At 32.5% G+C, this 24,022-nt stretch overlaps 1 protein-coding gene across 1 annotated transcript in view; it reads left to right on the forward strand.

The window, feature by feature from the left end:
* The first annotated feature begins 285 nt into the window (after positions 1-285).
* Positions 286-24,022, forward strand: part of LOC143067247 (uncharacterized) — a 31,344-nt gene continuing 7,607 nt past the window's right edge. Inside the window, exons 1-6 of the mRNA XM_076240355.1 lie at positions 286-319; positions 2,785-2,803; positions 17,263-17,334; positions 18,575-18,631; positions 19,619-19,675; positions 23,320-23,376. Of these exons, the coding sequence (XP_076096470.1) occupies positions 23,356-23,376 (21 nt within the window). The 5' untranslated portion in view covers positions 286-319; positions 2,785-2,803; positions 17,263-17,334; ... (1 more) ...; positions 19,619-19,675; positions 23,320-23,355. The remainder of the gene's footprint in view (positions 320-2,784; positions 2,804-17,262; positions 17,335-18,574; positions 18,632-19,618; positions 19,676-23,319; positions 23,377-24,022) is intronic.

Here is a 24,022-nt window from a genome sequence, read left to right on the forward strand (position 1 = left end):
GCTCAGACCGAACAGAAACCTATAAAGGGCTTATTCTCACATATAATAAGTACATTCTTTTTTGAATTGAATGACTGAAGTGTGTAAATGAAAGTCTAAAGCTTCGTATTTTTACATGTTTCTCAGACCAAACAAATAATGTCAGTAGTTAAAAAAATATATATTACAGATTATTCCTGTGTATTTTATTTATCATTTTCTCTTTCATTTCTTTTTTTAAGATCTTTTTGTCAGCTTCGATTTCACTATGATACATATGATACGACTGCCATTGTGTACTAGACCGACTGAAAACTAAAGCAATAAATGGCTTCTACAGGTATTTTTTGTTAAACCATTTATAAAATAATATAACATGTATTAAGTTTCAAAATATACGTAAGATATTAAATAAAAAGAAGAGGTATGGTTAACAATGAAACAACTCTATCAAAATTCAGTTTCAAGGTGTTAAACTCATCAAATCTATACAGAGCACATGTAATGCTAACAAAACCAAAGACACAAAGTACAGATCTTAGAGAAAATGCAAACCTACAGACTTCAAGCAAAATAACCTTTTCTCTATGTAATAATTTATGATATAGACTTTTCACGTAGGTCATAATTGTATAATAAGTCATGTTTAAAAGACTAACATGTCAATCAAAAGACATTCGTCATCTAATTGGTTTAGTGTAAAAGACGTTTATAACTTCAGAGATAAAACATGACATTTTGCAATTCAAAAATATAGGAACAAACGGATTGTAAAACCGTGAATGTACATAGGTTTTTATCAATTATACTCAGTTATGTTATGATTAACTAAAATAAAATCAATATTGATACCGATACTCAATATTTAAAAGCCTTATTGTGGTGTTGAATTACTCATCTTTCACAATTAGTTTACGTAGAGGATCGACAAGCTTAACCGAATTGTATCTAAAGTTACGTCCTCGATAAACAACCTCACTGGAAAAAATAGGAATTGCTTTCCCGTATGAAATGAGTCTTCTAAAAGTACACCTCAGTTTATTTATTACAATGAAGTAAAACATTTGATAATTTTTAATTGAAATTCAAAACGTCACTTTAGACACAACAATAACAAACGATATGTAATATATAAACATCTTAAAATGGTTGAAAAAGTGTGTTTTAAAACCGTCACATAGTCCGAGACCACAATTGACATCCCTTGATTTTCGTTGTCCACAAATGTAGTCCCTAGTGTAGACAGTGTGTTACTTGCCAATTTTTTTATACCCCTTTCAAATGTATTTCTCCATGTTTTATGCCTCCAATAGTAAGTCAAGGGATGAAATGACACTGTCAAAAAATTTGGGTCATGAATTTTAAAGTATAGTAGTGATTTGGTCCAGTTGAAAAAGGTTAAAAATTAACACTTCGGAAGCTGTCAAAAGAATTCAAGACCCCTTAACATAAAGTTGTGCATATTTTGAGTTAGAGCCGATGTATTTTTCTATAATTTTGATATAATTTGTCCCAAAAGTAGTACAACACACTGTAAAAACTTTATTAAGAAAGCGCAGGTGGGATTTTTTTAATTTTCATTTATTGTCTAAAAGAAATGCACTACGAAATAATTGTGGTCTCGGACCACATATCAAACCGTATAGTAGTATCTAAATTTTATATCAGTTTGTTTTAATGTCAGAGCACCAATGTCTTCTTATACCATGAAGATAATGTGGGCAAAATATCCTTTTGAGCATTGTGTTAGGTCAACTACGGTTGTATACATTGTGTAAAATCAAGTAAATTTCAAGTCTCTAATCAATATCTAGAAAGCTTTAAGTCTATGCCTAATTGTTGATGAGATGTCCAGTCTCAAATCCGTGTCTTCCATCAAATATGTCTCTCGTTTTGTCATGACACTCTTATCTGGCCCGAATATGAGGTCTTTTGTTCATTTTTAATTCTTTTTGTAGACGAAACGCGCGTCTGGCGTAAATACATAATCTAATCCTGGTATATATGATGAGTTTAATTAAATATATCAAATCATAATAATACCAGGCCGAAAAGTATGATAAACAAAAACCCCATTTAAAGAATAAAGATCACAAAAGACACAATTGACCGATTATAAAAAAAAATCTATATAAAAGTCCAGCCTTTAAGTTTTGTAACTTATTAGACGAACAACTCCAAATCGTTTATGAAAAACTATATAATGTTTAATTATTCAGATAAAATGAATATTTTATATGTTGACCGCTCGCACTCCTTATTTTATTCTTTGGTGGGAACATGTTTAATACATAGATAACCAAGCTAGTTACTGATTGAAATATCAAACGTATATGTTTTCTATTTTACAATTTACTTTTGTTGCAAGAAAATGTAAGCTCTTATGTACATAATTCATTAAGCAATGACTTTCAATTTCATTCACTGTCATCGATTGAATTTGAATACAAAAGTCTTATTGATGTCATCGACAACAAAAATCTTTCCTCGATGATGTTTTTTAATAACTTTGAGATCAACACAAATGGCAGGGCATGACTTGTTGAAAAGGACAGCCAATTTAGAAAAATATAGTACATACATTTGTGACGTTTTTTACGCAACATTAAACAGGAAACAGATCTGAAGCTGGATATGGACTTGACTCTTCTACTCCCTTGGTACCGAAACCATTCGAGAGATCATCTTTGAATGTTAAGATAATGATATTCTTCCTGCATATAGTTCTGTGATTTTATGACTGAACAAAAATATGTACATTGTTATTTTTTACTGCAACGATAATTTGTTTTTCATACATTCCAGATGTCAACCATGCTCAAATGTAAGCCAATCTTAATTATTAACCGTTTAAAGCAGTTTTTACATGTGCAGACAATATAAGTATAAAAGAGGTGCGAAAGATACAAGAAGGCAGTCAAACGCATAGATCAAAACAAACTGACAACGCCATGGCTAAAAAAAATAGAAAAATAATAGTACACATGACACAACATAGAAAACTGAAGACTAAGCAACGCGAATCCCACCAAAAACTGGGGGTGATCTCAGGTGCTCCGTAAAGGTACGCAGATCCTGCTCCACATATGGCACCCGTCGTGTTGCTCATGTTATTAAAAACCCAGTGAATTGTCTTATTCGGTAGGTCACATTAATTACAAGGGAAGGGGATGGTAGTTACGATGTCAGGAACATATCTTATATAATCTGTGAAACGGTTATTCTATAACGGTCAACCAAATCGTGATGGCGTCCATAAAATTTACGAAGGGAGTATTTCAACTTCACCATTTGGAACTCTTGGTTTAATAGCTTTCTTGTTGAGCAACTCTCTCGATCATGATAGGATATACAAGCACAGGTAATCGTATCAATTGGGAGATATATGCTACGTATCCAGGCGCTGCTGGAATGTTGCTATTTAGAAATGGAAAGATCACAATTGGGAAGCTGAAGTCAACTCTGTTGTCGTAAAAGTTTGTTTCAACAGATCCTCACTGTCAATTTTTCTAGATGTAATTGAAGATATGAGGCCGACTTAACTATATCTGGTGTATCCTTTATCTCTAGTTCGATGGGATAGATGCGTTCAACATAGTCACTAGAGTTTGATTTTTTTAGTCAGAGAACATCATCTATATAGCGGAAAGTAGAGTTTAGGGATATTGCAAATTTCTTATCTTTCTTTCTAAGAAGTTCATGTATGAGGTCAGCCTCATAACGATAATGAAACAACAAGTCGACAAGAAGAGGGATACAGTTGGTTCCCATTGGAATGCCGACAGTCTGTTGAAAAACACGTCCTCCAAATGTTACAAATATGTTGTCAATCAAGAAATCAATAACCTTGATATTGTCAGTTTCAGAGATTTTTTAGTTGAATCAGAGTGATCCTTTACAAAGTAGGATGTATCCCTCCCTAAGACAAGATACTTGTATCTATGTTGGCCATTCTTTTTTTATGAAACAAAGTTATATCAACTCTTTCAATGTGTCTTTTAGTTTGGAATGGGGAATACTTTTGTAAAGTGTAGAAAAGTCAAATGTGTTAATACTATTGCAAGATGAAAGAGTCTTAGATAATAATGAGTGCAATATGTTCACATGTTTTTACACTAAAACATGTTTTATGTGATCTTATAAATATCAGATTTCATTTTGAACAAAGTACTTAAACCAGAATGAAGCTCAGTAACTCAATACTTAATAATTTCTTGCGTCCGAAACTCATAAATCGGTAGAAACAAACAAATCCGGGTTACAAACTAAAACTGAGGGAAACGCATTAAATAAAAGAGGAAAACAACGACACAACATTAAAATGTAACACACATAGAAACAAACTAAGCATTAGACAAAATCCGATGAGTATAATAAATATAACACCAAAACTAAATACATGAATTTGGGATAGAAAGGTACCGTGACAGTCTTATAGTAATGTGAATTCACACTCAAATATAAGAGGAAACAAACGACACAACAGAAACACAACGTTAAAATTTAACACACACAGAAACAAACTATAATATAACAATGGCCATATTTCTGACTTGGTACAGGACATTTGTTTTAAAAGAATGGTGGGTTGAACCTAGTTTTGTGGAATGCCGAACCTCCCGCTTTAATGGCAAAATAGGAGTTAGAATGAAAATTAAATACAGAATTATTTAATTTCAATTGATTTAATGTTAACTTATTCACTTTGTAATACTAAATAAAAGTTTTTGGGTAAATGTTTATTCAAAAAGAATCCATATGGTCCAAATATGTGTATGGTCCAGCTCGAACTAGACCGTACGAGTATACGCATATGGTCCGGAACGTATGCGTACGGTCTAAATACTCATATGGTTTGAAACATATATATATGTATATATATAATTTAAAACGATAAACTTTTGTGAGATATTTTTTGTATAAATTTAAATTTCACTGTCTTCTTTTTTTATATCCTCTAAGAATTGTTTTTTAAGGATAGTTACTGTAACAAATGTCTGATAAACAACTTCAATTTTGATAATGTTTCAAACTGTTAGAAATGTTTTTCGACAATCAACATAATTTCGAAATGTGTGAAAATCTGTAATTCCATGTTTAAAATATACCCAGAAGATTAACATGTTTTTACATGTTATTTTAGTTGTTATTGTCTTGCATAACTGTGGTTTGAATGGATTATGTATTAAAGATGTATCTTTATTATCAAATTGTATAGGTGTATGCATTATGTGAAACGAAAATATAATATAGCATTGATTTCCTTTTAGTTTTGCAAGATATGACAGAAGCACAAATAGTACAGACAGTAAAGATAGTACGGGATCAGATCCGTATACTTGCTTTGAGTCTGTTAAAGTAAAAGATAAGTTATCAAGCTCAAATGACAGTAGTATAAAAAGTACAGACAGTCAATGCTGCAGTCAGTGTCATGCAAGTATTTCATTAATTATAGAATTTATACATTTCAAATGTGAATTATTGGTACATTTTTCATCTTATATTTCCTTAAAAGAGGGACGAAAGATACCAGAGGGATAGTCAAACTCATAAATCGAAAATAAACTGACAACGCCATGACTAAAAATGAAAAAGACAAACAGACAAACAAAAGTACACATGACATAACATAGATAACTAAAGAATAAGCCATTTGAACCCCACCAAAAACTAGGGGTGATCTCAGGTGCTCCGGAATGGTAAGCAGATCCTGCTCCACATGTGGCACCCTTCGTGTTGATTATGTGATAACAAATCCGGTAAATAGTCTAATTCGGTAGGTCACATTCATGAAAAGGAAGGGAATTGTAGTTACGACGTAAGGAACATATCCGATATCATTTGTGAAACCGTATTCCATAACGGTCAACCAAATCGTGATGGCGTCCGTACCATTTACGAACGGATGATTTCAACTTCACCATTTGTAACTCTTGGTTTTATAGCTTCCTCGTGAGCAGCAACCCTCTATCAAGAAAATCATGATAGGAAATGCAAGCACGGGGATATGGTATCAATTGGGATATATATACCCCGTATGCAGGTGCTGCTGGAATGTTGCTACTTAGAAATGGAAAGTTCACAATTGAAAAGCTGAAATCATCTCTTTTGTCGTAAAGTTTGGTTTCAACCGACCCTCATTGTCAATTTCTAGATTCAAGTCACGATATGAGGCCGACTTAACTATATCTGTAGTATCCTTTATCTCTAGTTCGATGGGATAGATGCGTTCAACATAGTCACCAAATTTTGAATTATTTAGTGAAGGAACGTCATCTTTATAGCGGAAAGTAGGTAAAGGATATTGCCAACTTCTTATCTTTCTTCCTAAGAAGTTCCTGAAAAAAGTCAGCCTCATAATAATAAAGAAACCAGTCGGCAAGAAGAGGGGCACAATTTGTTTCCATTTGAATGCCGACAGTCTGTTGAAAAACACGTCCTCCGAACGTAACAAATATGTTGTCAATCAAGAAATCAAGCATCTTGATAATGTCAGTTTCAGAGAATTTTTGTTTGAATCAGAGTGATTATTTACAAAGTAGGATTTATCCCTCCTTAAGACAAGACACTTGTTTCTACGTTGGCCATTCTTTTTTATGAAGCAAAGCAATACCAACTCTTTCAAGTTTGGAATGTGAAATACTTGTGTAAAGTCGAAAGGTCAAATTTGTTAATACTATTACAAGATGAAAGAGAGTTAGATTGAATGTACTCTAAAAGATCTTTGTAATTTTTAAGTATCCACATCTGATTCATTAAGCTAGATAAGATAAAGATAAAGATAAAGATATTTTATTTCCTAATCATAGGGCTCATAACAAGCATGTAATCACAGAAAGTAAAAATAAAAACCTTTCTCTCCCACTCGCATACACTCACACATACAACTATCGTTCTGATTAAGGATGATTGATTTAACAGTACAACATGTAAATGAAAAAATAAAATACAGATAAAAATACAGACACAAATGTATTTTTATTTTTTTATGAGGAGAGTCAGTGTTGCCAACATTGTATATGTGGGACGAAGGATAACTCTTACTGCCCAGAAAAAAAACAATTGAAATATAATGTGACAATGAACTGGTGAAGACTATAAATAAGTTTTATAAGTTTCAGTTAAGCAAATATTTAATTTCTCAATGTGTAAAATGAGGATGATGATATGTGCGTTCACTAAATGGTCCATTCCCATACTAACAAAACATTAGAGCGTACAGTATCAAACTTCAGTAAAACTTTTTTTGTGTGACCTGTTTATTGAAATCTTTGTTATATTAGGGTGCAGCACACTTTTTTCTTGCTTTGTGACTTATTTGAACGGATAATGCATAGAAGACTTTAATAGAGATTTTGTCGAAAGATGCTTGTACAAAACTGGTTATATCAGGCACGAATTCTTTCCTTTGATTAAAGAGGAAGTATACTGATATGAAGTTAATATTTGACATAACAAAATAGTTCTGCATGAAAAAATAGAGAAGTAACAAAAATTGAACCAAACATGGAAACCTCAAATTCGGTCCACGTTTAACCGAATGACGGCATTTTAATGCACATTTTCGTCAAGAGAAGTGTGAAAATCAATAAAAAAGTAAATTCACAAAAATACTGAACTCAGGATTACAAAGCCTGAGATCTGAAACGACGTTAATGGCTAACAATACATCCTTGGTCGGTCGGGTATATATTTTGCATCCAACTTTATCATATTTAGCTTGGACTTTATAATTGCAGAGTAACTTCAAATTTTCGACAAAATGATGATTTCTATAGCTCTTAAAAAGTAAAATCACACAAATACAGAGCTTCGAGGAAAATTTAAAAAGAGAAGTCCCTAATCGAAGGGTAAAATCAAAAGCTTAAACGCCTCTAACAAATGGACAACAACTTTTATATTCCTGGCTTGGTTCAAGCATGTTTTTCTGTAAAACAAATTGTGGATTAAACCTGGTGTTATAACTAGCTTAACCTCTCACTTCTCTTTATAAAACATGTCACTTCAAGTTACATAATTTGTTAAAGAAATAGCTACATAGTAGTAGCATATTTTTCTATTTTCCCTACATAAAATTAAGAAACGTTCTCCTTAAAATGAAATATATTTTTTATATGTGTTATACTTGGACTATTTGAAAATGTATCATTGCATACAAAAAAGATCAGATATGTATATAAACTTCCTTCAATCGATATATATATTCTTGTCATAGACTTTTTAAGCTGCATACCAATTTTATTGCGAGTATGGTCTTGAGGAAACGATGATAGTCCGTCGGAAGGGGAAGATAAATGGCTGACCCGTGTTAAGAGGGTGCCATATCTCTTGCACGTTAAAGACACTCTTGTAGATTTCGAGCAGGCCAATGACGGTACAAGGCAGCACTCGCACCCGCAAAGTGAAAAGGGATTAATATAAGTTGCAAAACTTGTTTCCCAATGGTTTATTTATAGTGAAGGAAATGTTTTTTGCCAGAGCAACGTTTTAGAAAGTTGAAATTAAATTGTGTAAATTAAAGTATATATATCTTTTTGCAATTTTATAAGATAGATTAGTGTCATTTAATTGTGAAGGGTTGCTCTTCTGAGATGTAGATACATGACAATCGGGACTGATCAGTTGGGCTATGAAAGTATTTTTATCTCGATCCTAGTGTTAACCTTACGAAAACCTTGCACTCATGTTACATTTGGCGCTCCATTACAAAACGCATTAACGGAAAAAAGTATGAGTCATTTCAATCCAGAATTTGTATTTGCGAGGGTAAAAACCTTCTTATCGCTATAATAAACACAAACAGTCACTAAGCCAACTTTCGATTAATGCCAAGTGGGGGCCTTTATAGCATGCTGCTCTGTTTAAGCCAGAACTAAGTATTGAAGGCCTACTTTGACTTATAATAGTTTACTGCTTACGCATTATGACATGGACGGAGAGTTGTCTCATTGGCAATCATACCCCATCTTCTTATTTCTAAGATTAAGGTATGGATATAGTAGGTTTCCATATGTGTACGACAGTATTTCTGAATCATTTCCATCCTCAAATATAAGATGTAACCACTGAAGCATATTTTTAAACTAATACACTTGTATTACAATAGACATTTCGATGATTGCAGGAAGAAAGTCGTATTAATCGTTTAGCTGCTAGTCATCATAGTGGACCATATGAGAATCCTGTTTTATCAAAAGTAAGGTTTAAGTTTGTTAAGAAAGCACGCAGTTATAAATCATTTTTTTTAAATACAGGATTTCGCTTATTTTTTTTATATAAATGAACTATTTGAATTTTTCGAAAAACTAAGGATTTTTTTTCCCAGGAGTAGATTACCTTAGCCGTATTTGGCACAACTTTTTGGAATTTTGGGTCCTCAATGCTCTTCAACTTTGTACTTGTTTGGCTTTGTAACTGTTTTGATATGAGCGTCAATGGTGAGTCTTATGTAGACGAAACGCGCGTCTGGCGTATTAAATTGTAATCCTGGTACCTTTGATAAATATTTTACACCACTGGGTCGATGCCACTGCTGGTGGACGTTTCGTCCCCGAGGGTATTACCAGCCCAGTAGTCAGCACTTCGGTGTTGACATGAATATCAATTATGTCTCTTTAACCAAACTAGCTAAGGACATTTTTACCACATGGTAGATTGTGGTTTGTCATTATGTCGTCTAATCTTTTAATTACCAAACGTGACTTATTCCCGATTGTGACCGTTTTGCTGAATGTGAATTCGCATTACTATAAGACGTGTTTCTGTACTTATTTATCCCAAATTCATGTATTTAATTTACATGTTTAATGTTATATTTGTAATTCTCATCAGATTTTGTCAAATGTGTTGACGTCTTCTTATTATATATTTAGGTATGACGTATAGAAAAATTAACCACCTCCTCTTTATTAATTATATTAAATTTTGTACGATTATTTACGTTTGAAGTTGGATTCATAACAAACTGGACATATATATATTACAGTTAATTGCTATTAATAAGTATTGCAATATGCATTTTGTTTAAATGAATTATCAGTATTTAGTTCTAAATCAATCCTAATTCTATCTCATTTTTGAATGATAGTTTTTCATATGTGACGTCATGCTGTTTCTAAATTTCATAAATTCAAATGTGGCATAACGTTTCTGCCTTTTCGCCATCGTATGTGACGTCACAATTTTTTTAATTACGTTGACGCTTGGACTGATTCGGATGTGTGTCTATTTTGTGATAAACTTGGGTTTAGTTTTCTGTAATTAGTTAATATTTCAGTTTCATTATGTATATCTCTTTCATATTCATTTGTTAACATTTACTGTTTGCAATAGCATTAAGTATTCTATATAATAAGGATGTTCTTATCCCGTGCATAAAAACAATGCCGTATTTGTCAAAACCTTTTCAACTTTTAATCTTCAGTGCTGTACAACTTTGTACCTTTTTCACGTTCGATCTTTTATATCTAGGCGTTATGTATTCAGGTTTAGTTTTCTGTAATTAGTTAATACTTTAGTTTCTTTGTGTATATCTCTTTCATATTCATTTGATAAAATTTACTGTTTGCAATAGCATGAATTGTTCTATATAATAAGAATGTTCTTATCCCGGGCATAAAAACAATGCCGTATTTTGCGAAACCTTTTCAACTTTTGATCTTCAGTGCTGTACAACTTTGTACTTTTTTCACTTTCGATCTTTTATATCTGGGCGTCACTGGTGAGTCTTGTGTGGGCAAGGCGCGTTTTTGGCGTATTGAATTTTAAACCTGATGCTTTTTGTTATCTATTAATCATGTTTTTCTGTGTCTAATATGTTCTCCTATTTATTTGTATTGTAGCCCTGTAATATTATGTTGTCATTTCAATGTTATATTTAACTTTGCCATTAAAGTGCGAGGTTTTGGCATGCCTTAAAACCAGGTTCAACCCACCACTTTTATTCCCCTTTAAAAGTGTCCTGTACCAAGTCAGGAAGATGGTCATTGTTATATATTGTTCGTTTCTCTTTGTGTTGCATTTTAACGTTGAGTCGTTTGTGTTTTCTCTTATTTTTGAGATATTGAGATAAGACGTGGCACGGTACTTGTCTATCCCAAATTCATGTATTTGGTTTTCATGTTACATTTGTTATTCTCGTGGTGTTTTGTCTGATGATTGGTCTGTTTCTGTGTGTGTTGCGTTTCGATGTTGTGTCGTTGTTCTCCTCTTATATTTAATGCGTTTCGCTCGGTTTTGGTTTCTTACCCCGATTTTGTTTTTTGTCCATGGATTTATGAGTTTTGAACAGCGGTATACTACTGTTGCCTTTATATATCGTCATTTTTATAAATTTCATGTTTACAAAACTTTGAATTTTTCGAAAAACTAAGGATTTTCTTTTCCCAGGAGTAGATTACCTTAGCCGTATTTGGCACAACTTTTTTGATTTTTGGGTCCTCAATGCTCTTCAACTTTGTACTTGTTTGGCTTTGTAACTGTTTTGATATGAGCGTCACTGATGAGTCTTATGTAGACGAAACGCGCGTCTGGCGTATTAAATTATAATCCTGGTACCTTTGATAACTATATCACATACTTAATAGAAAAATAAAATAAAAAATGAGGTCACAGTACATTTAAGCTCACAATCTGCCTTTGAAAATCCATGCATTTTTGTTAAGGTATTTTTTTCAGTTTTTTTAAGTTTAAGAACAGCTAATTGAAAAAAATATAAAAATAATATAGGTCACCGATGAGTTAAAAAATATATTTCAATATTTGATGCAAAAACATGCCATTTTTGCACCAAAGGAAGATTATTTTGAGCTTTTTTCCATGAAATAAACAGTCATCTTGGGCCAAAACGATTTTTTTTTTGTTGGTTTTTGTACCATATCATAAAGTAAGAAATATTAGTGTAATAAATAAAATTTGTGATGAAAAAAAATGTTGCTGAAATTTTTGTACCCTCAAGTCTCCTTAATAATATATTTGATATCAACATATTGAATATTTTCATTCAATTTTCCTCTTTGAAAAACTTTATTCACATGTAATTTTTGCTCGAGCTGTCTTAAATTTAGATTGTTTTTATTGATCTATTTTTTAAGCTAACAAATTTAACTTTTTCACGTTCATTCCGAAAAATTGCTGTGCATGTGTAATTAGCTTTTACTAAAACATATTTTCTGTATAGGCTACAGAAGAAAAAGAAGCCAATAATCGAGCTATTGTGCCTACCAATACTCATAATGAGGGAAGAGGACAAGTTAATCAAGGCTTTGCAGATAGTGGACCGTTTCAATCCATTCAAGAGGACAGTTTAAACTCGGTAAATGAAATTTTTGTAAACCGATTTGTAACTGCAGTAAATGTTACGACAAATACTAAAATTTGACAAACTCCTGTCATGTAGTTGCTATGACTTATCAGTCAATGTGTGTATTACTAATAATTAAAACAAATTATCTTTGAATACATAATAGTTTTGTGGAATGTGCAATGCGTATACATGGACAAAGTTTGATATGATTTACGGGAGTAGATTTTGTTGAAGATATCTTATGTTATTCTTCGCAAGTAAAATTAACACATATGTTACAATTGCATAAGCTGAAACTACTTTCTATTGCCTGCATTTGGTCGCACTTAGTTAAAATGTTCAGACTTTAAATGGTTTTGCATACTATTTTTTGGACTTTTGATTTTAAGATTGCAAATGTTAATACTTTTTTTCTTTTTATTGTGTAATGTCTAACTGCTGGAATGTATTCAAAAACAATTGGCAATTGCTTATGATACGCTACTACTACTACTGAGCTTGCACAACCGATGATGGACAATTAGTTTTCAAGGTTGGCATCTGCATAATACTTAGTGTTTATGTATTGGCATGACTCATATACTATATTTTGTATACGGAACTCAAGTTTGTACCATAAAAGTCATTATGTTTATGCTGAGGCGACAGCACTCTCGGACAAAGTTGACTTTAGTCGTGTTTGACTGCTTTATTAGGGCAGTATGAGTTTCATGCTTCCTTGCTTTCATAATTATTGTCCTTAAAACATTTTGGGTTGAGGAGTAACTGATGAAAATTGTTCGAGAAACACGTGTGGTTACATATTTGAACAACCACTATATTTATGATGCTGCTGGTAAACTGTCAATCACAGTGATTTAATGGGAACGTGATTTAAGTATAAAATTTGTGTATGCTAATAGTCTTATATTTCACTTAAGGATTACCTTCAAAGATGAGGTTGAAAATTCTTCAGGCAAATGTCAACGTTTTCGGTTCTTTGTTGAGGCTCTATTCGAAGATAGCTATCAAACTTATTATATTGTTTTACTGTTATACTTTTAAAACTAATTGTTCCTGAAACAAGTGGTGTACCTATCGTATTTTTTTCTAATGAAAATAACTTTGGCGCTTTTTGGATTTCATGTTATCTCTCATGTAAGTTATCCCATGACCTTAAGTACTAGTATTCAAAAAAAATAATATATATTTTGCTTTATAGACTAAAAGAGAAATTGAAGATAATAATCGTGAGAAAAAAGGGCACGATAATCATGGATGTGCAGATAGTGGATCGATTGACGCAATTCCAGAGGACAGTTTTGACTCGGTAATTAAAACTGTTGTTTACCTAATCCGATTTCTCTAGGCAATTAATTTTAACGACTAATATTCAAATTTGACAAAATTCACCAAATGTGTTGCAAATTCTAACAGTAAACAACAATGGGTATTTCATAATTTTTTTAAATTGCAAACACAAAAATTCTATATCCTCAAACTCGTTTTAACGTTGTTTTAATGCGCAAACTTGGTAATACACTTGAAAACAAATACTGTTCTATATATCGCATATGAAATATGGTACTAGAAGGTACCTTTGGCTACGATAATGTGTAATGAAGGGAATAAGTCTTATTAAAATGCTTTTGCGAGAAATGGGAAAATATATATACTTTACGAAACGAGTTGAACAATAACAATCACACAGAGATTTGAAAATTAATCCCTGTTTATTTTGTAAAGGAAACTTTTCTTTCTGTGTAATTGCATATTCATTTTTTTTTTTAGATTTTCACTGACACTGACATAACATCAACGACATATATAATGAGACCTGATATACACGTACCTAAGGACAAATATGTTAGTTAAATTTATATATAGTGGGACAGTTAACCAAGAGATATTCAATTCATAAGACCGTTTCGAAGTATTTGTAGGATTCACAGATATTTTTGGAAAATTTATACAAAGATACACCCTATCCTCGAATTTTGTCACATGAATTAAGCCAACAAAGATTTATAAAGCACTTCAAACGCGTCTTAAGTTTGAGTCTTTTGTAGAAGAAACGTGCGGCAGGCGTAAAAAAATATTCCTGGTATCTATGATGAGTTGTGTTTGTACTAAATTCTAAACGTTCCTCTTATCTTGTCTATTGGAATAATTTTATACATTTACCTTATGTTAGTATTTTAATTTACAAACATCTCGGGAAAAAAAATATTATACAAAAGTAAATGCGTATTCTTATGTTGAAGTATAGATTTTATTAATGAGATTTCATGAAGTCAAATTATACTAGGAAACACAGAAAATGAGTTTAAATTAATGTTTTGAAAGTGATCATACATAGAACACAATGACAACTATCATGTTAAAGGAGAGGTATGAGAATTTTTATCTTGTCCATTTATTGGCTGGAAAATAATATTCGAATATAATTTTAAAGTAATATTTGTTTTGTTGTTTCAAAAATAGGTTGATATACTTTGACAATTTTGATGTCAACATGTTATCATCACTAATATGTTTTTCCTGCCGAAGAACGACGGTTCTTCTCAAGAGCAACGGTTTCCTCCATCATTATCTCAATACAAACTGACCGCCAAGATATAGACAAAAATGCTGAAAGGAGCCTCTAACACCAATCAAAAATCTGTAAAAAGGGATATATTTAAATTAAAATTACCATCTACAGATATTTTGTCCAAAACTATATATAAGTCAAGACCTTACAATATAAAAAAAAAAGTCAAGCCAATTAAGTTATTTCACCCACATTCAAATTCTTGAATAAGCCGTCTTGAAGAAAGATATCTTTTCGTGTTAGTCCTTTGCTCCTATCTAAATAATGATTAAGTAAATGTGGCAGTTTATGCAGTTTCGCAGTAAGAGAAAGACAGCATTTGATTTCAATATTTAAAATAACATTTAAAAACTATGAAAATCGATATTTGATAGACGTTATTTCTGGGAATCCAAAGTGTGTTTCAAGATGGACATACATTTCATTTTATTCATATTTTAAATACATAGGACCGAAATGTGCCTTTATCATGTATTCTCATAAGCAGCCATGTATGTATATTTAGTTGTCCTCTGTACATAGAATAGTGTAAACATTATTATTTCAGAATCTACCTAGATTCACAACTCCTATTGGTGAACTACAGTATAAACCACGAAAGGTGTGTATCGCGAGCATGTTAAAATAATTATATAAAAGAAATATTTGATTTTCTGTAGTTCAATTTCAGAATATTTAAACAGTGTAGTAATGTAGGGTTATTGCATGAATATTGGTCCGAGACCACAATTATTTCGTAGTGCATTTCTTTTAGAACATAAATGAAAATAAAAAAAATCCCACCTGCGCTTCCTCAAAGAAACTTTTACAGTGTGTTGTACTACTTTTGGGACAAATTATAGAAAAATTATAGAAAACTTCATCATTTCTAACTCAAAATATGGACAATTTTATGTTTAGGGCGTCTTGAAATCTTTTGACAGCTTCCGAAGTGCTAATTTTTAACCTTTTTCAGCTGGACCAAATCACTAGTTTCCTTTAAAATTCTGGACTCAATTTTTTTTATAGTGTAATTTCACCCCCTTACTTCCAATTTGAGGCATTAAACATGGAGAAATAAATTTGGAAGGGGTATAAAAATTAATGGCAAGTAATCCACTGTCAACACTAGGGACCATATTCGTTTACAACGAAAATGGGACGACAATTGTGGTCTCGGACCTATTGGGGAATATTGTCCCGAGTAGAATTTTATATTGAACGAGCTTGCGAGTGCAATATATGTTCTACGAGGGACAATATTCCGCAATATTCATGCAATAACCCTTTTACTGTATAACAATATAATATTTGAAAGTAAAAATCGGTTTAAACTAAGATTTTGTCGTTGATGACGTCATGAATTTTGAAGATTTATTGCACTAGTGCAATATTATAGGGTTATTGCATGAATATTGGGAAATATTGTCCCAAGTAGAATTTTATATTGCATGAGCTTGCGAGTGCAATAAATGTTCTACGAGGGACAATATTCCCCAATATTCATGCAATAACCCTTTTATTGTATAGCAATATAATATTGGAAAGTAAACATTGGTTTAAACTAAGATTTTATCGTTGATGACGTCATGAATTTTGAAGATTTATTGCACTAGTGCAATATTGAAATGTATTGCACGCTAACTTTTGGTTACTTTCTGTAGAAAATATTATATTGCTATGCAAAATAGAATTTATTGCACGCTAACTGTTGGTTACTTTCTGTGGGAAATATTATATTGCTATGCAATAATATAGGTAACTAATCAAATGATTGACATTGCACTTATTGCATCCTTTCTAACAGTTAAAGATTTTGATATTTTCTTTTCTCAGACATTTACTAAGGACCACAACAACTATTTTTATTTGTCAATTAAGTCGCCCCGAGAAGCAGTACAATCACAGTTAAGATTAAAAAAAGAAGGCAAAAGATACCAGAGGGACAGTCAAACTCAAAGATAGAAAATAAATAGTACACAAGACACAACATATTAAAACTAAAGACTTAGCAACACGAACCCCACCACAGCTTACAAATAGTTGTAATTTGTTTTCATTGACCTATTTTAATCTACAATACATGACAATAAAACTAACACATATCTTGATCTCTGATGTTTTATTTAATGAATGGCTATTATTTATTTTGAATTTATTGAACCATAAAATGAATTTTTGACTCTTCACATTGAATAATCCATTATAAATAAATTTCTATCAAAAATAAAGCTCAAAGAACTTTTTATATTATTTATATTAACAATGAAAACGTACACACATGTTGGCGTATGAATACACAACGTCAGAGTGGGCGTGTCTCCATAAAAATTGACAACATTAAAAATAAAACTCATAATTTAAATTTATTTATATATCAATAAATGACGAACGTAATAAATATATCTTTACTTTGCTACATCCATAGACTGAATGCACAATTCCTTGGCGAGATAGTGGACCATGGACGCCGATTCATCATAGTCTAAGTGTTGTCGAGGTGAGTAAATTATACCAAATAGTTTTCAAATGTACCAGGCGCATAATGTGATACGCCAGACGAGCGTTTCGTCTACATAAGACTCATCAGTGACGCTCAGATAAAACAAAATACATACATTAAGACTTGGTTGTGTTTTTACTTAGCAGGAAAAAGCCATAAGAGGTTTTCCAATCATATGTCGTATGTCGTCTGTCATCCGTTAGCTTTAACAAGGATCATCTTCTTCTCTGAGACTTATGTAACCAAACTTGGCAACCATCATCATAAGAGTTTGTGTTTTACAAATGTGTTCAATGATCCTGCTTGGCAACCGACATGACTAAAAATTTAACAAAGGGGTTAAATTGTAGTTTTATCTTCAGACATGTTCAAAATAAAATCTACATACATTTTATAACGACAAAATTGTCAGTTAGCTTCTTATGGAGTTATGCTCATTTTATTTTCATTTTTGCCTATTATCTTGAAAATTATAGATAGACATTTATAGAAGAAAAGAAAATGAAAAGATCAAAAATCGTAGTATGACTACTTATTGGAGTTACTGTCCTTTTAAGATCATTTTTTGTGTTCTTTGCATAAAACTGAAAAACTACATGTATAATACATCGATTTAACTTCAATAAACAAAAATGAGCAGCATGACAAGATCTTCCAATAAGTTTACTAGCCAAATCATCATTTCACTCCTTATTTGAGTTTTTTTATCTCTAATGTCGTTTTTATCATATTTACCGGCTTTGTCTAATATTAAAAAAGACTATAATAGATAGACATACAATTGAATAAGCAATAAGGATAAGCAACAAATGATCTACAAATACGTTACAAGGTTGAAATCATCTGACAACTCCTTATTGGAATTATTCTCCTTCAAAACGAATTCTATCCTTTTCTTTTTGCGTTTTCTTATATCTGAAAAACCATTATATTCCGGAGCACCTGAGATCACCCCTAGTTTTTGGTGGGGTTCGTGTTGTTTATTCTTTAGTTTTCTATGTTGTGCCATGTGTACTATTGTTTTTCTGTTTGTCTTTTTCATTTTTAGCCATGGCGTTGTCAGTTTGTTTTTGATTTATGAGTTTGACTGTCCCTTTGGTATATTCGTCCCTCTTTTATAGATGAATAGATAAATCTTTCCTCAGAAGAACCTGAAATTTGGTCAAAATCGGTCTTTACCAGACCTACACCTTGGGCTTTTCTCTAACTTGAATTGAATATTTATTTTACTTTACAGACTGAAACTGTCATTGAACCTCCTAATGGATTTGCCATACTTGACAGCATAGAGGATGTAAGTTATATTTCAGATTAAGGGTTATTTTCGAAAATAGTTATCAAAGGTACAAGGCTTAAATTTTTTAAAATACGTCAGACGCGTGTTTCGTGTACATAGGTCTCATCATTGACGCTCCGATGATTTGAAACTTTTATCGTAAGACCAATTTTTGACCCCAAAATATAGCAGTTTTACAAATTTGATAAAATGTATTTTTTTAGCTATTTATTGGAAAGTAGAATACTTCTGCTACATAGATATGGGCTGTTTTTGACAAAACATTGCACATATATCGAGTACTAGCATTATCTAGTTCTGCTAAATTACCGAAATCTTCACAATTTTAGCATTTGAGTTAAAGTTTAGACGGTTTCCGTCTCAAATGAAAGTGGCAGCATTTTTGTTCATTCTTCATATTGAAATGTAAGCTGTATTTTATGATAATACATAATATATATAAAAGTTGAGAATGAACACGGATGCGGCTGCTTTCATTTTGACAAAAACTATCTGAAAAGTGACATATTATATCATGTTTGATAGATTTTTCATATTTAAGCTTGAATTTGAGCATCTTAAATGAATAAATCCGTTCAAATCTTTCACATAAACCTAATTGAAACAGCGAAGTAGGCACTAAAGTGTTTAAACAGTTTCCAAAATCTTTCCTCAATTAAACCTAAAATTTGAGGCCAAATCGGCCCTTACCGGATCTACTCCTTTGTCATTTCTCTAAATTGTATTGAATATTTATTTTACATTACATTTCAGGATAAGCAATACGTGATCTACAAATACGTTACAAGGTTGACATCATTCGGCAACTCCTCATCGGAATTATTCTATCCTTTTTTGCGTTTTCTTATATTTGAAAAAACTTTTAGATGAATAGATAAATCTTTCCTCAGAAGAATCTGAAATTTGGAGCCAAAATCGGCCCTTACAAAACCTACGTCTTCGGCATTTCTCTAACTTGTGTTGAATATTTATTTTACTTTACAGACTGAAACTGTCATTGAACCTCCTAGTGGAATTGACATACTTGACAGCATTGAGGATGTAAGTTATATTGCAGATTAAAGGTTATTTTTCTAAAAATAGTTTTCAAAGGTACCAGGCTTATAATCTAATACGCCAGACGCGCGTTTCCTCTACAAAAGACTCATCAGTGACGGTCAGATCAAAAATTATAAAGCCAAACAAGTTCAAAATTGAAGTGCATTGAGGATCCACAATTCACAAAAGTTGTGCCAAAGGTAGTCTATGTCTGGGATATATACATTATTATTATACTCATATATTAACTTTATTTCCTTCTGATCGAAGATTTTGCACGTATTAAACCATTTTTGTACAATAATTATATTTACATATTGATCAAGACAAGAGTGGTTGCATGATTTAAATGTCACATATTAATTAGTGTGATTGAATCAGTTGGGTGTCACTTTAAAGTACATGATAATATTTCTGAAGGTAAGTTAATTATTATAAAATAAACGCTGCACATTCGATGAACATGTGTCATACAAGTTTTTGAAAAATTAATACTGTTATCCAGATCATATTTCGTATAACATGACAAAAGTGTTGCTGTGAATGTGAACTACGTAGATTATCTAGATACACAATGAACACAATCGGATTAATAATTATTAATTCCTCCCAAAGCTTCGCTCTTAAGTCTGATTGACGATCGCACATACACATGATATGTTCAATAACGCTACAGAAAAACTGTCCCCATTTAGCACATAAGAGAGGCGACTCTTCTGTTCTGATGACGGAAGATAGGTGAACACTATATTTAGCTCCTTCTATGAAATTAGGAATAGTTTTAGCAATTACTTTGCAAGCTTTGTTTGTGAATTGTACGGAAAATTGCAAAGTCAACTTATATTCTTTGTTGCCATCTCTTGTTTTCAAAATTCGCTATATATGGAAGTGAAAAAAACATCTGTTCCATACAGCCTTACATGGGAAGCTGCCTGTTTTCGTGAAATTTTAAACAAATCATATTGTTACGCCCCGGTGATTTGAAAGGTGACATTTTTGCTGTGATCTCCGTTCCACACTTGATACACGCAGATGTCCGTTGTTTTGTTCTGATTTGTATTTTACAGAAGAAATAGCTTATTTTGACCTTATATTATATACTGACTTCTTTAAATCTGTATATCGCCTTTATTTATATGTGTAATTAATTGTTCCTTTTGTATTTGTTTATACTTGGTTTCAGTATAACGCGCCAAATGTAACGTTACGTGTTCTTGTTAACGAAGAACTTGTGTATTACGTCACACGTAGTGTAAAATACGGAACGCATATTTCTACGGAGAGTTTCTCTCCAAAAAACCTCTATGCTGTTAGCAGTCTCTCTAGAATTTGCTGCACCAAGTAAGAGCACTTGGTGATAATGCAGTGCACCAAGTAGATTTGCTGCACCAAGTAAAGTTGCTTGGTAAAAGTATATAAATGCAGTGCACCAAGTAGATTTGCTGCACCAAGTAGGAACACTTGGTAATAATGCAGTGCACCAAGTAGATTTGCAGCACCAAGTAAAGTTGCTTGGTACGTGAAAGTATTTAAATGCTGTGCACCAAGTAGATTTTCCTGTACCAAGTAATGCAGTGCACCAAGTAGATTTTCCTGCACCAAGTAATGCAGTGCACCAAATAGATTTGCTGCACAGAGTACGCTAAGTATTCTAATTATGCAGTGCACCAAGTAGATTTCTTGCACCGAGTACGCTGAGTATTTGAATGCTGTACACCGAGTAAATCTTCTTGCACCGAGCGCTTGAAGAATTGTTTTATTAATCTTAGTGCAAGTAATGCACCTTGCCGTATTACTTATTGTATATAATTATTAACGTATTTTCATTCTTGAACCGCTGTATTTGATGTATTGTTTAAATAGAAATAATACAATTAATGAACTTCCATTATGATTTTTATTATACCTTCCGTCACCGGAGGCCCACAAAAGTAACTACGGGTGTATATCCTGACAAGAAAACCCCGGAACGTTACAATATTTCACGGCTATTCTGATTAAATCTGGTACAAATCAATCTTGCTTTATGCATATTTGTTTCTAAATTCTAAAAGTCGTAGTAATAGTATACGTTTTGGTAGCAAGTTATTGTCCATCCTACATAATCTTCCAAAACATTGTAACTTACACTTGTCAATATAGCACTCCACAGGAAGCCAACCGAGTAGGATTGTGCACTTCTCGGATCGTGTTCGTACAGGAAGCCCTTGGATGTTTTACATATATATTTATGAGAACGTTCTAACATTGTTAATTCAGTATTTTAAAGACCATACCAAATCTCACAAGCGAGCATTGCCCTTGGATAACACATCTGAAATACTATTTTGGAGCACGTTAAGGGGTTAAGGAAGGATGGGTGTATTCTGGATTTCATAACAGATAACGCAGTTGCACGTAAAATTCGACATGCATTTAAAGTTCTGGGTATGCTCTTAAATTCGGCATTAAATAATTCTAACATGTTTGGTTGATGTTTCGACTGGACTGTCCGCTCCGTAAAGTTGCAATGGTTGATTGTTGGTAAGACATTTTGAAGAAAACAGTTTCTGTACTTCGCTTTTTGCTGATAAAAATCTGAAGCACTCATTATGAAGTATAAGATATAAGGGCAATATCGTACGCTTGTACGGTACAACTTTCGAGCAGATTGAATAGCATACTTCCATAAAGATTTGTGTCTAACTGTCTAAGAAGATCATTAATGAACACTAAATAAAAAACAGCAGACAGGACCCCGCCTTAACTTACGCCTCTCTTGAGTTTAAACCGTTTTGAACACTTCCCTTTAAATTGCACACAGTTTCGCATGTTATGGTACATTTCATAGATCAACAGCCAAGTTATTCCCCGAACTCCATATATATACAACTTAACTAATAGTCCTTTGTGCCATAGAGTTTAAAATGCTTTCATGCTGTCCAGAAGTGTGACGATAATATTGCTATGACGCTACAAATTATGGTGTACGACTTCTTGCATGTTAATACTTGCATGTGTACTAGATAATGTCTTCTGGTAGGCAACTTGTGAATGGCGTGGGAAATTGTGATGAAGCGGTGGTAAACGAGTATATAATGCCTTTTCAGACAGTTTTGAAATGTTACATAGAATAGAAATTCCTAAATATGATTTCGGATCAGACTTTGACAATGTTTGATTTGTTTCCACCTTTGAATAGAGGTATGATTCAGGGTATGATTCTCTTTGTATGAACATGGTTAGGATAGCGGTAAATTGTAATACTGCTCATGTTCATTCCCATCAAAATGTTGATGGATTAAATATAAAAAAAGATGTGGTATGATTGCCAATGAGACGACTCTCCACAAGAGACCAAAATGACACAGAAATTAACTATAGGTCACCGTACGGCCTTCAACAATAGGCAAAGCCCATACTGCATAGTCAGCTGTCATAGGACCCGAAATGACAATGTAAAACAATTCAAACAAGAAAACTAATGGCCTTAACACATAAACAAACGACAACCACTGAATTACAGGCTTGGGACAGACACATACATAGATAATATGGCGGGGCTAAACATGTTGCGGGATTTTAACCCTCCCCCTAAACTGGGACAGTGGTATAACATAAGAACGAACTATAACAATCAGTTGAAAAATGATCATTTTACATTACAGACTGAAACTGTCTTTGGACCTCCTACTGGAATTAACATGCGTAATAACAGTGAGGATGTAAGTTATATTACAGACAATAGGTTATTTCCGAAAATTTAGTCTACTGGAAGAGACAGCCATTACGTTCTAATTAATAATATTCTAAAAGAGATCGGAAGATACCGAAACCGGGGTCAGATAAATTTGCGATTTCTACTTACATTTAATCATTTCTTTTTGTCCGAGCGATTTTATACTTTATTGTAAATTTAACATTGGTAGGCATTATACTCGTGGCATTTGAGACCTCGCTTTCGCCTTGGAAAAAAATTAACACGAATATAATGCCTTCATATGTAAAACTAAAAAAAAGTATATAGCTTGCATCAATTATTTATCAAAATTAAACGAGAAAACTAACTACCTGATCAATGTACAAAAAAATACGGAAAACAAATTTGTAACACAGCAACAAACGACAACCACTGATTTACAGGATCCTGACTTAAGACAGGTGCGTACATACAGAATGTGGAGGGATTAAACATGTTAGCGGGATACAGTGCAGGCGATTTGGTGTCACGATATCTCAGTGGTATGAGTTCGAATCCCAGCGAGGGAAGAACAAAAAATTTGAGAAAGCAAATTTACAGATCTAAATATTGTTGGGCTGATGTTTAGACGAGTTGTTAATATAAGTACGTCTGAACCAGTGACAACTCTA

The sequence above is a fragment of the Mytilus galloprovincialis genome, chromosome 3, assembly GCF_965363235.1.
Source record: "Mytilus galloprovincialis chromosome 3, xbMytGall1.hap1.1, whole genome shotgun sequence".
Lineage (NCBI taxonomy): Eukaryota > Metazoa > Mollusca > Bivalvia > Mytilida > Mytilidae > Mytilus > Mytilus galloprovincialis.